Source organism: Mirounga angustirostris, unplaced genomic scaffold (genome assembly GCF_029215605.1).
Source record: "Mirounga angustirostris isolate CCGP_5_RB_7025 unplaced genomic scaffold, mMirAng1.0.hap1 SCAF_2, whole genome shotgun sequence".
NCBI classification, from domain to species: domain Eukaryota; kingdom Metazoa; phylum Chordata; class Mammalia; order Carnivora; family Phocidae; genus Mirounga; species Mirounga angustirostris.
This window is the reverse complement of record NW_026991710.1, coordinates 35,219,916-35,232,535: the sequence shown is the minus strand read 5'-3', so window position 1 is coordinate 35,232,535 and position 12,620 is coordinate 35,219,916. Positions and strand designations below refer to the sequence as shown.

The window sequence follows — 12,620 nt, the reverse complement described above, 5'->3', positions numbered from 1 at the left end:
GTTGTTTGCACTTCCCTTTAAAAATGAAATAAGATGTTTCGACTATTAAGAGATTATTTTATGTTGGGTTATTAATAAATATGTCACTTAAGCTCACTGACTTGATAGGACTTTGGTTGCTATTATTTTCAGTATTCCCTCTTTCCTCTTAGCTCCCCCCCATTTCCCCTTTTTTTCTTCCTTGTCTCTTTTTCTTCATTTTTATTTTACTGCCCTTGTTGTTATTTTTTTTTTTTTTTTTTTTTGCTTTCCTGAATTTATGGCAAATATTATCATACTGTTCTTGGGTGTTTAACCAGTAATGATTCTAGAGTCTCATGAGAACTAAAATGGGAGAAAAATCACTCTTTGGGGACATTCCATTCACACAAGGCATGGAACCCGCTGTGTTAAGTCAGTATCCAAACACTTACAGAGGACACACACATGAGTACAAGCCTGTTCCTGCCATAAAGGGCCAAAAGATGTTTTAAAACCACTTTTCCCTTAGAAAAAAGCACTACCTGGATGCTAACGCCTGAAGTCACGTAGTTGGTGTCTGGTAAGCTTACTACACCCTTTGGCACTGAATTCTCAGGCTGATGTTCCTTCTTCTAATTCTGTGTCCCCCGAATGAGGGCCATGGGCTGCCCCAAATACTAAGCAGCTGTCAGCGTGGCTGACTCAGTTGGGAGAAAAAACATAGCACGATGTTTAAATATCAAGTGTTTACGTTACTGAATGATGATAAGCCATTGAAGCCATCCAGTAACAGAGGGATGAAGTTATTTTCTGGAAGTCTCCTCTCCATTGACATCAACCCACGGAAGTAGTAACAGGAAGGAAAAATATGTTTGGAGGGCTGGTGACTTGGTCTCCTACAACACGAGTGCAAAACAGAAATAAGTACTCAGTAGAGTCAGTTTGGAAATTAATCCGAGGATAGAGCAGGGATGTCTCTCAGGGACGCATTGAGATACTCAGGTCTCAGGAGGGTGTTTTTCTTTAATTTTATGTCAAACTATGTCTCTTAGTTTTGAACTTTTTATATAGCTCATTAACAAGTACTTACATTTTCATAAGAGTTTTACTTCTACTGATATTAATCCTAAATCACTGTTAGAGATCTTGCTGAGAAGGCCCAAATGCCTCACTCACCTGAGCCTGACTTTCTGACCCCGTGGGGAAGGCGCTAATGCTCTTTGCAAACCTGAACATATAGGCCAGCTTCTCACTTCCACCACCGCAAACTACTGGAAGTGTCCAGAATTCCACTGACTACTAACAGTATTTAAAATTTTATTTTTAGGGCGCCTGGGTGGCTCAGTTGGTTAAGCGACTGCCTTCGGCTCAGGTCATGATCCTGGAGTCCCAGAATTGAGTCCCACATCAGGCTCCCTGCTTGGTGGGGAGTCTGCTTCTCCCTCTGACCCTCCCCCCCTCCTTGTGCTCTCTCTCTCTCTCTCTCTCATTCTCTTTCTCTCTCAAATAAATAAAAATCTTTAAAAATTTTTTTAAATTTTTTTATTTTTAATTATACATAGCTAATAACAGATTACAGTGCTATGCCCTCTTCTTGGTGTTTTATACTACCTGCCCTCTGAGGCAGGTGGTCTTTATCAGGCCCAGTTTACAGATGAAGGAGCTGAGACACAGATGTCAAGTCACTTGCCTTGTTCCTTAACCAAAACACCTAATAAATGGTGGAGCCTTGAGCACGAATAGTCTGACTCCAGGGCAAGTCCAGTTAACCCTTGTGCCACCCTCTGTAAAACCCAGGGCCGTTCATTAAACCTAGTTCCCTTACTTCAGAATTAATAGCAGGGTCAGCGATGACAATGGGTGTGTACATCCTGGAGGGTATTAACAAGCTTTTATATCCTGATCTGGAGGGTTGTAAGTAAGTCAAGTTACAGAGTAAGTGTTTAGATTTCTAAATATCCAGTTATATTACTTTTAGAAGTTATCTTGAAAATTCGGAAAGTAGGGACTTTCAGTTTTACAGATGATGTACAATTAAAGCAAGCTTGAAAATCCAAGTTACTGCAGACATATATTCATCGTTCACAAGTGAATCCACACAAGCCTCGTGGATGGACGTGTGCAGGGGAGGAGAGCGGCAGTGGAATGCTGCTCATGGGCCCTCCTGACCGGTCACGGCCGTCATGGGCAGGCACCCGGCTCATTCAACCTGTGTCTTTGCTTGGTGGACATACAAGGCAAGCTGCGAATAATCGACCAGTCCCACAGTCTCATTCACAGTGTAATACCTGGTCTTTATAAACCTCCTTTTAACCATTTGAACTAACACATTTATGAGATAAAATAACATTTTCCATTCTGTTTTAGTTTGTGGTGATAACCGTGTGTTTGAAAGCTGGATTGGAGACCTCATATTGGACATGGGTAAGAGCATCTCTAACCACAACTGAGGCATGTCACATTTACTTATGTGTTATCACGAACATCGCTGTTCTTCATTCTAACTTTTGTATCCCTGTACCCTCGTTCCACCGGTTGTTAATCATGAGGGGTCTTGGGTGGAGGGGGAAGAACTGGGAATTCTAGTTTGTCTAGTTTGGAAACAGTGAGTAAAAAAAAAACTCACCTAAGTTTATTGACCACAGGATTTTCAGATCCTTTAATATATTATTGTGAATATCCCAGGAAGGAGAGAGGCTTCCAAACCTGACTAAGAATCTTTTCTTGGTAGAGTGTGTCACAAGACGCATTCTGCCAAAAACCCATTGGAAAATGATATGAAAACTGGAGATATGAGCAAAAGATTTGTCCTCGGACATTTGTAAATATCCAGTCTGGATAAAACAAGTTCCATTTTAGAATGTTAGTTTTGAAGTAGAGAGACCCAAGAAACAAAAGGAAATGAAAGTTTGATGTGCAGGGGAAAGATGGGCCCAAGAAACCTGGATTGGACGGTCACCGACACACGTATTCTCACAGGGGTCTCGCCTCTCCCGGAGAGAGCGTACAGAGCAGAAATAAAGGATGTTAAAGATGGTAGCGGAGAAAGAAAGAGGAGAGTCAGGGGAGAGAGGCCCCCAGAGGAGGTAGAGAGGGAACAGTTATAAATGCCAGTACCACAAACATCCTAGCGGTTGGGGAAGACATTAGCATCAGCGCTGATGAAAGATCCAGTTAAAACACACATATGTCATTATTTAGAAATTCCTATACGGGCACCTGGGTGGCTCAGTTGGTTAAGCGACTGCCTTTGGCTCAGGTCATGATCCTGGAGTCCCGGGATCGAGTCCCGCATCGGGCTCCCTGCTCGGCGGGGAGTCTGCTTCTCCCTCTGACCCTCCTCCCTCTCATGCTCTCTGTCTCTCATTCTCTCTCTCGCAAATAAATAAAATCTTTAAAAAAAAAAAAAAATTAGAAATTCCTATAGAGAATATTTTATGGATGAAGTAAAAAATTAATATGGGCACTTACAAAGCTTCATTAGTGTGTATGTGTGTACTCAGTCTCCCTAAAAGTCTGTGACTCACATTCCCTTCCTTCACAGTTCAGCCACATAGCGATTTGGGGCAGCATCGTGCTCTGGGTGGTGTTTTTTGGCATCTACTCATCTCTGTGGCCCGCCGTTCCGATGGCCCCTGATATGTCAGGAGAGGTAATGTGTCCTAATAACTCATGACCCAACAAATCTGAAAAATTGGTATTCATTAATGAGCCTTAATCATTCGGCTTGGATTTATATTAAAACCGTATTTGACCATTTAAAAGCTATTTTTTAAATTCCTCAGTTGCAAGTGATAAATCTTGAGAGAGACTATTTTACACTTGGACATTTTACTTAAATCTGACTTATCCTTTCAAAAGCAGAGCAAAAACCATAAAATATGGTCGTCAGGGGCTTGAATCATGTTAAGAATCTCCGTATATAAGGTGCCATTTTAAAATTAGACTGTAAATCAACAAATACATTTTGGAGAAGAGATTCGGGGAAATGGCGAGCTTCTGTCTTTGGGACAGTCTATCATTTCTTCTGTTATCTCTTATTCTAAAGAAAAGTCTGCTGTCACTGGATCAAATGCACTTTTTTAGCATCGTCTTAAATGATACCGGTTTGGTTTTCATTTTGAACGAGTTAGGGCATCTGACGTTTTGGCCTTATCACAGTCCATTTTCAATCCTGTCTTTCAGTTTCTCGTTACACTGGTAGGAATTGAGTTATTAGGTGTTCATGGGGGAGTGTCACAAGATCTCCTTTCCTTCAGAAGAGATTCCAGCAGTAGGAGGGTTTATGATTTCAATTGCAGGAAACTTGACATAAAATGTATAAAAGAAAATGTGGAAAGCATTTCAGGATTTCCTGTGACCTCACAGTAACTTGCAAATCAAGGAAATGTGAGCTGCATTACAGCACACTGTTGTCCTGCAGCCCCAGGAAAGCCTTCCAGTGGTTTCCATGGATTTGTTGCAACCCTAAGTACTGCCTGAGTACCTTTCACTTTGGACAGTCTGGCTTATAGATCATTTTCGTGAAATTTTATCTGACAGCATCCTGCTTTTTATAAATTAGCAGAATGCAGACACATTTTCAAAAAGTTTTGTGGTTAAATTTATTAGAGAGAGGCATTATATACTATTACAGCGAAACCAGACATATCAAGGAGCAAGGACTTCCTTCCACCAAAAGTGAAGGGCGCTTTTGAATCATGTACTGTGAACTCGAGAAGATTTACAGCATGTATTTTGAGGAAAACAGAGAGAAAGCTATGAATGCACCTCCTCCTTACCTTGGTTTGAGCCCTTTTTCCCTGAAGAAATAAAATCGAAGACCCTATGTGTCTGAAGATGCCACTTGGAAAATCAATTCTATTCTTTGTGCCTATTTGATGTGCTCTGTCTGATTGGACCTGCTTTTCCCTGAGGTTAATTTCAATTTAATATCATTTTCACTAGACCTCATTCTATCTCATTTCTTAATGTTTTAGCTTCAAAACGCGGGACACAAAAGATGTTGAGATTCAGATAGCTTAAGCAACTATAGCCAACAGCTTTGATGACAAGAACAGAGTTTTTGACCACCTACTTCTAGAACAAGTGTGAAGTTTGATTGGCTTCTTGCCAACCAAATATAATTCTACCCTTGCCTGTAGAATTCCTGGTATTACCCAAACGCAAAACTTAATATCATCTCTTGGGACTTGCGGTGATGCTGTGTTTAATTCAAAGTGAAATGAATGTCAGTACTCCATCACGTTTCTCTTCACTTCATATACAGTGGGAAGTGCTAACGGGTTCTTTTTCTTGTTATTTTATTACTACTGATTCTTTGAATATAATGTTTAAGTAGCTGGGGCTCCACTGAAAATATGAAGAATGGATTATTTTACCTGTAGCCTTGACTAGCTTGTCCAAAGTGTAAGTCTGTTGAATTTGTTCAAAGAAAATACTTTAAATTTATATAGTACTTAGTGCTTACAAAGCATTTCGATATATGTGTATGTGTGCAAATGAGCCTCATAACAACTCCCAAGAAAGGGTTTAACAAGTATGCCACTCAGATTTTCAGAGATAGATGGTCTACATTTACTGTTTCCTGGGCCTAGGGTAATAGATCCCAGGAAATATTTGTAGCAATACTCAATTTTTGAACATTTTTATTATGTGTAGAGTGTCACTAGTTCTATAATCCAGTTAATCGCAGAAAGAAGTAGCTACCCTTAGGTTTACATTTTTCTAAGCTTGAAATTCTGTATTTCAATCAAGAGTATAGCCAGATACAGGGGCACTTGGGCAGCTCAGTGTGGGTTGAGCGGCTGACTCTTGGTTTCAGCTCAGGTCATCATCTCAGGGTCCTGGGCTCGAGCCCCATGCCAGGCTCCACACTCAGCACAAGTCTGCTTGTCCCTCTCCCTCGGCCCCTCTCCCTGCCTGTGCGCTCTCTCTCAAATAAGTAAATCTTTTTTTAAAAAAAGAGTATAGCCAGATACATACATACATGCATATATACAAACATGCAAATATATGAAAATTTCATTTCATGTACCAATATTTATATCTGTGTGTGTGTATAAAATGGGCCAGCCATCTTGAATAAAATTTACTTACTCATCTGTTAACTTTCATAACAAAATGCTATTATATATTACATATATTACTGAGTGTTACATATAGTAATATATTACTATAAATAATATCAGTGTCAGTAGAAATATTAGCCTTCCTCAACTTGACATGTTTTATGTAATCCACATAATGAAACATGGCCCAGGGCAGCCCCCAGGATTTAAGGCTACTCCACAGGATTTGTGCTGTGGTGTGTAGTAACTTTCTCTCACAACCACTGCTGAGTCTCAGTGTCTGATCCCAACTCTGTACCCTAGGACTCCGGTTCCTTCCTGTATTAATGTGGCAGCAACTCCTCCTAAAACAAAACAATCAATTAAATACGGATGTATGTTTTAGTTGCCTAAAAGCTTAATAAGGGCCTACAGGACAGAACAGAATTATTAGAGATGGAGTAAGACTGAAAACAGCAACCCTGCTCCCCCATCCTGGTTCAGGTGGTATTTTGGAGGGCGATACACTGTGTGTCATCAACAAGACAGAGAAGTTCTTCAAAAAGGCAACCAAGATCTGGGAGAAATAATACCACCCTTAATACCTAATGTGTATTAAACACCGTATCCCGGAACTTCTCTAAGTACTTTATATGCAGTCGTTCATTCAATTCACCAACTATTTGTTGACATTCTTCAATGTGTCAGGCACTGTTCTAGACACTGTGGATTCGTTAGTGAATAAAATAGACAAAAACTCGTGTACTTCTCAGCCTACTTTTCTAGTGGAAGAAGACAAAATAATTAAGTGAAATATATAGACAGATAGAAGTATATAAAGAAAATTACAGCAGGCAAGGGGACCGAGAGCCAAGCTTTCAAGTCATGCTCCCCACACAGCCTTGTGGCTTTTGCTTCTGCTCAGATCAAGAGCCATTGGAGGGACTTGAGAGGGAGGTGTTAGGATCTGACTTAGGTTTTCGGGGCAGGACCATGGCTGTCGTGGTATAAACATACATTTAAGAGGTTATCCCAGTAACCCAAACAAGAGATCATGGTGGCATGGGCCAGGCGGACGGCACTGGTGGAAGTGGGCAGATTCTGAATCCCCCTTAAAGGCTGAGCAGATAGGATTTGCCTGCAACCTGAATGGGAGGAGGGAGAGGAAAAGAATACAAGGCAGACCCCATCGCGTTGTCCGTGAACTTCGTCAGGATGTGCTTGTCCTCAATGCACTGGATCCTCACAGCTAACTTGTTATTATAACCAGTTTACAGATGAGAAAACAGACACAGAGAAGACGCAGAGGTCGAATTCGGCTCAAATAGAGCATCTTTCTAACATCTAGAGAGCCAACAGGTCGTGATGTCTAGTGGCAGAACAGGATGCTGGGCTCATTTAACCACCCGTTTCTGTGCCAGGTGGCCACTGGTAACCCTTCGGCAGAATCTATCATCTGCACCTCAAAGGCTGCCTTCCAGCTCCTAAGATGCAGATCTCTGTGCGCTTCTCTTCACTCTGTTCCCTCCCGAGGAACATCTGAAATGTCGCAAGGGCACAGACTATTTTGCTCTAGTTAACGGGATCTCAGGGTGCCAACTGTACACAAATTAGGCAACTTACAGGTGCAGGCCTCATGCTTCTATATTCAGCTGGACGCATATTCACACATAGGTCAGGATTTTCTCGTCCTTTCCAATTTACATTCTTAGGTCATCTTTGTAGCCCCATCTGAAGACAGAGCGATTTCTCTCAACGTGTTCAAAGAAAATCCTTGCAACATTGAGAGGGGACGGTAAGGGAACCAACATTTATTGTGCACACACCATGTCCTCCAGGCACTGTGTGTGATTTCCAGCGTTCTTGTTTTATTTAAATCCATATGATAAACCTTTGTGGTAGGCAAAGTGAGAGCAAGTGGCCCGGAGAATTCATCCCAGGTCTTCTTTTCAAATCCATTGGTTTCCTCTAACATCCTAAGGATCTAAATATCTTCTCTTTGGGGCCCTTGCTATTCTTTACCCCCAGGTGGGAAATTGTTTTTTTTTTTTTCTTTCCTTCCTGCAGTCCATCAATGTCCCTGATTTAGCTGCTATTCCCCGGATACCCATAGCCCTGATCAGTTTCCCTAAGTGAGCCAGGTACAGACACGTTCCCATCTCTTTTCAGAAGCACCCAGCTTTTTAATTCCCCCTTTTCAATACCTGCCTAACTCCCTAACATATTTATAGAAATTCCATCTCACTCCATATCTTGGCCACTTGTCTCTTCTTAACAGCAATATTAGGGTAAATAATACCCAGCTCATTAAAAAACTACTTATGAAAATGAAAACCCAATCACCCCATTATCATTGGAGAATGCCCAGTTTCCACTCGGATAATAATAGGGCCTCATTTTCTGAAGGCCAGTCACCGGTATAGCACGTTCCTCGCCTTCACTGCGAGCATTCACTACAACACGGTGAATTGTACATTTCACAGGCACAGAGTGCTTACACACTGTTCTCAAGGTCACACAGCTTGTGAGTGAGCTGAGACTGGATCCCAGAGTCTGTGCCCTCAACCTCCTTATACACTGTCCTCTGTGCCTTCTACATTTCTTCTCTTCCTTTTCTCATCCCTCTCCACAGAGGCGTTTCCTCCCAGCCTCGTCGGCCTTAAAGATGTGAGATGCATTTTTCGTGTCAGTGGCACCCATCAAAGTACTTGCATCCAGTTGGTACACTAAGCAGCCTGTTGTCTCTACGAATTATTTCTATCGTCAGCAATCCTCAGGAGCTATACTCATTTCCCACTGATCGAGGGTTCTTCTCACACCATCGTTTCTTTATCCCTTACTTCAGCACATTCTGCGTGCACGAAGTTCCAAAAATCTGTTCCCCAAATATCTCAGAGTTGAATGCAGTCTTCAGTGACTCCAGCTACAGCCGGATTGGGTGGCTCTCAGTTGGTGGGCAGGGTGTTGCCATTTGGGAACATTCCTTCCTATAGCTTTGCACTTTGTTTCCATTACAGTAATTCTGCATCTCTGTCCAGAATAATGATTCCATGATAATGATTAACAAGTATCCCAGTAACAGGAATTATTGACATATTTAACTGTTACGAGGGAATGCTGACATGGGGGGAGGGGTGGGCAGTGGATTATACAAAGGTGTAGAACATGCAACAATAAGAAATTACTGAAGAGAGGAAAAAGAAAAAGAAAACAGTGCGACAGGCTTGGCTGCGACTTTAAATATGTCGCTGTCTTCCTCTCATAAATATGGTTGTGATTTAAGAGAAGGACTTTTTTTTTTTTTTCAGACCTGACTTGTGTTTTTTCACACCAGTACAACAATTTATGGGGTAAGGTAGACCCTGGGGAGAAGTGCTATGTTATATAAACATTTGCTAGCCTGCTTTTCTGACTTGTCTAGATGATGTTACTGGGTTTGGTTTGGGTTTTTTTTTTAATTTCCAGAAGAAAATATTTTAACCAGTATGATTAGTACACCAGATTAAAAACTAAAAAGCAAGCTACATACATCAAGGATCATTCCATATCACGATTAATACCAGAAGCTTAGTATCGGCAAAACTTTTAAATTTATCATGGCTTTGCAGACATGCCCTGCAAAGTGCTCCGAAGCACCATCTGGTTCTGCTCTCCCTGGCCTAAGGGATCTATAAAACTACCGAAGGAAATTGAAGTTAAGGAACAAGCATATGTTTTACAGAATTTCAGATCTCTTGACTGAGGTTTGTAAAGTCTCTCTGAAAAACAATAAAAATCTTTGTTGAACTCTTTGGTGTCACCCCTATAGGAAAGGCATTAATAAACTACATTAGTGATACGATTTTCCTAAATTGTGCCATTGCCCACCTGACCAACACAATAAATTACGTATGAGGAGTTTCCTGGTTAAAATAGTCTTTATTCATCTATCAACTTTTAATCACCTAGATAGCTTGTAGTAATTGATTGGTCACAAGACCAGCCCTGGCCGACGGGGTAGGGCAGTGTTATGATACAACGGAGTTTCATCCAAGATGACTGTGCTTAGCCAAGTAGCCTAGAAGGAAGAGCGACCCTGAAGTCTGTCAGATGTTCTTCAACGAGCCAACAGTTGGGAGTCCATCCAGCAAAACACGCTGTTGGTTGACAGGCCTCATGCCCCTGACCGTAAATGAGACAGGCCAGACTTTCACGGTGCTGAAGACCGGTGGCTGCATAGCCACTTCCAGGCCCATTCTGTAAAGAGAAGCCTGTAGAAACACTAAGAAACAGGGGCACCTGGGTGGCTTAGTCTGTTAAGCGTCTGCCTTTGGCTCAGGTCATGATCCCAGGGTCCTGGGATCGAGCCCCATGTCAGGCTCCCTGCTCGGCGGGGAGCCTGCTTCTCCCTCTGCCTGCTGCTCCCCCTGCTTGTGCTCTCTCTCTCTCTCAAATAAATAAAATCTTAAAAAAAAAAAAAAAAACACTAAGAAACAGAGAGAGATGTGGATATGACAACTGTAATGGCAAATCAGGACATTTTAAAGTTGTAGCTGTCTTTAGAGTCGGTGTGAGAGCTGGCTTTCTATAAACACAGCAGCTTTAATGACAGCGCAGAGCAAATATATACTGAGTGTCTAACATATGCCAGGCTCAGTGTTGGGCAGTAGAGGATGCAGAGATGAATGGAATCAGTCCTTGCCCTTAAAGATCTCATTGCTAAAGATGGGATGCTGATGTCATAAACATAAGAGGTGATAGGGCGGACCCGAAGTGCCACGGCCACGAGCAAACCATAGGAAATTGAACAGAGCCTGCTGTCAGTATGGCAGAGCTTTGCCTGTTCTCTAGAGTCAATGCATTCTTGCATTCATCCATTCCATAAATATGTGCTGAGTGCTTATTGGGTGCCAGACGCCATGTCTAGATAATGGGTTAATGAGGCCAGATCCCCATTAGCATGTGGGTTGAGGGGACCAGGGAATGGGAGGGAGAAACAATCACTAAATCAGTTAACAGATGACTAAAGGTTGAATGACTAAAGGTAATTTCACAACGTGACAGGAAGAAAACAGGGTGCTATGATATGTGGCAGAACGACAATGGCTGCCCCGGGAAGATCTTTTTGAAGAAGGAATGATTAAGATGAAACTCCAAATGATGGGTGTGTGCAGAAGAGCATTTCAGGACTGAAAGACCAGCAGGTGCCTGTGCTCCGAGGCAGGAATGCTGGAGCAGAGAGGGCGGAAAAGAGGGCTGTGAGGACTCCGTGAGTTGGGCAGAGGGCAGATCACCCCCGCAAGCTTAGCATTCTCGCTCACAAGACCGGCACAGCTTGTTTCTGAGTTACATGCCAGGGATTCCATCAGAAAGGCCCGTAAAAGAAACCACAGATGTCACTATGTGATCTGCTTCCACAAAGCTCATAATTGAACACAATTCTTGCATTCTGTGTTAGAGTAAAATAAAGATACCGTCAGTGAGTGGTCAAAAGCTACTTTGTTCCATGTTATCACTTAGGCTTCCTAGCACATATCATTTCCAAGTTATTTTTAGGCATATTTTTTGATGCTTAAAAAAAAAGTGATTGTGGATTAAATGATAGTAATTTGTTTCTCTCTCATGTAAAAGAAGTTGGTGATGGCAGATGGTCCAAGGCTGGTGTGGCAGCTTGCACAGTCCTTAAGAACCAGGTTTCTGCTATTTGCTGCACTGCCAACCTCATAATCCAAAGTGGCTGCTTCTGCTCTAGCCATTTTACCAACATTCCAGCCAACAAGAAAGGGAATAAGAAAGGTTAACCCTTTCTCTTTAACGCTCTCTCCTAGACATTGCCCACCACATTTCCACTTAGATCTCATTGGCCAAGAACTAGTAACATGGCCACACATAGCTGCAACAAGAGAGCCAGGGCAATATAGTCTGAGCTAGAAGACAAAATGTCCAGCCAAGAATCAAGTGTTTGTATCTAAGAAGGGGTGGGGGGTATATATAGGGGAACAACTGGAAGTTTTTGCCATGAAAGTAATTTTTCAACATAAGCCATTTAACAGCCTTTATAGGTCTTTCTTATAGCTAAGTGATTTTTTGAGTTTTTTAAAAATAATTTCCTAAAAGAGATGGTAATTATGTGACAGGATAGAGGCGTTAACTAATTCTCTGGTGGTACTCATTTTACAATTTATAAATGTATCAAATCAACACATTGTACACCTTAAACTTACATAATGTTATGTGTCAATTATATCTCAATAAAGCTGGAAAATAAATTTAAAATTTTTTAAAATAACTTTCTACAATCTGAGATATAGGTCAGTACGCTTCACTGATTGAATTACTAGTAATCAAACAACTGATGCTTTCTGAGATGGTTTGTAAAATAAAGAGCAATCACAAAATTCTAAAAAACTGCAGGAATGATAGAAGAAGTGAACAGGTTGAGCACTGAATTGATGTACCCTATCTTACACAACTCATCCGGGAACATCATAACATTCTTAAATTATATTTCTTGTAATAAAAAGAATATTTGGTTACTAATTCAGCCCTAATTTTTCCACTTTTAAGTTTTTTAAATAGCACAATAAGGAAGATTAAAATAAAACAAATTCTGTTCTTAATTATTTTCAC

At 41.3% G+C, this 12,620-nt stretch overlaps 1 protein-coding gene across 8 annotated transcripts in view; it reads left to right on the top strand.

Moving 5' to 3' along the window:
- Positions 1-12,620, top strand: part of ATP8A1 (ATPase phospholipid transporting 8A1) — a 219,181-nt gene that overhangs the window by 181,477 nt on the left and 25,084 nt on the right. For 7 of the 8 annotated variants that reach the window (XM_064584427.1, XM_064584425.1, XM_064584430.1 and 4 more), the window contains 2 exons: positions 2,329-2,385; positions 3,506-3,613. In XM_064584427.1, the coding sequence (XP_064440497.1) occupies positions 2,329-2,385; positions 3,506-3,613 (165 nt within the window). The remainder of the gene's footprint in view (positions 1-2,328; positions 2,386-3,505; positions 3,614-12,620) is intronic. The other variant, XM_064584426.1, reaches the window with a different exon arrangement.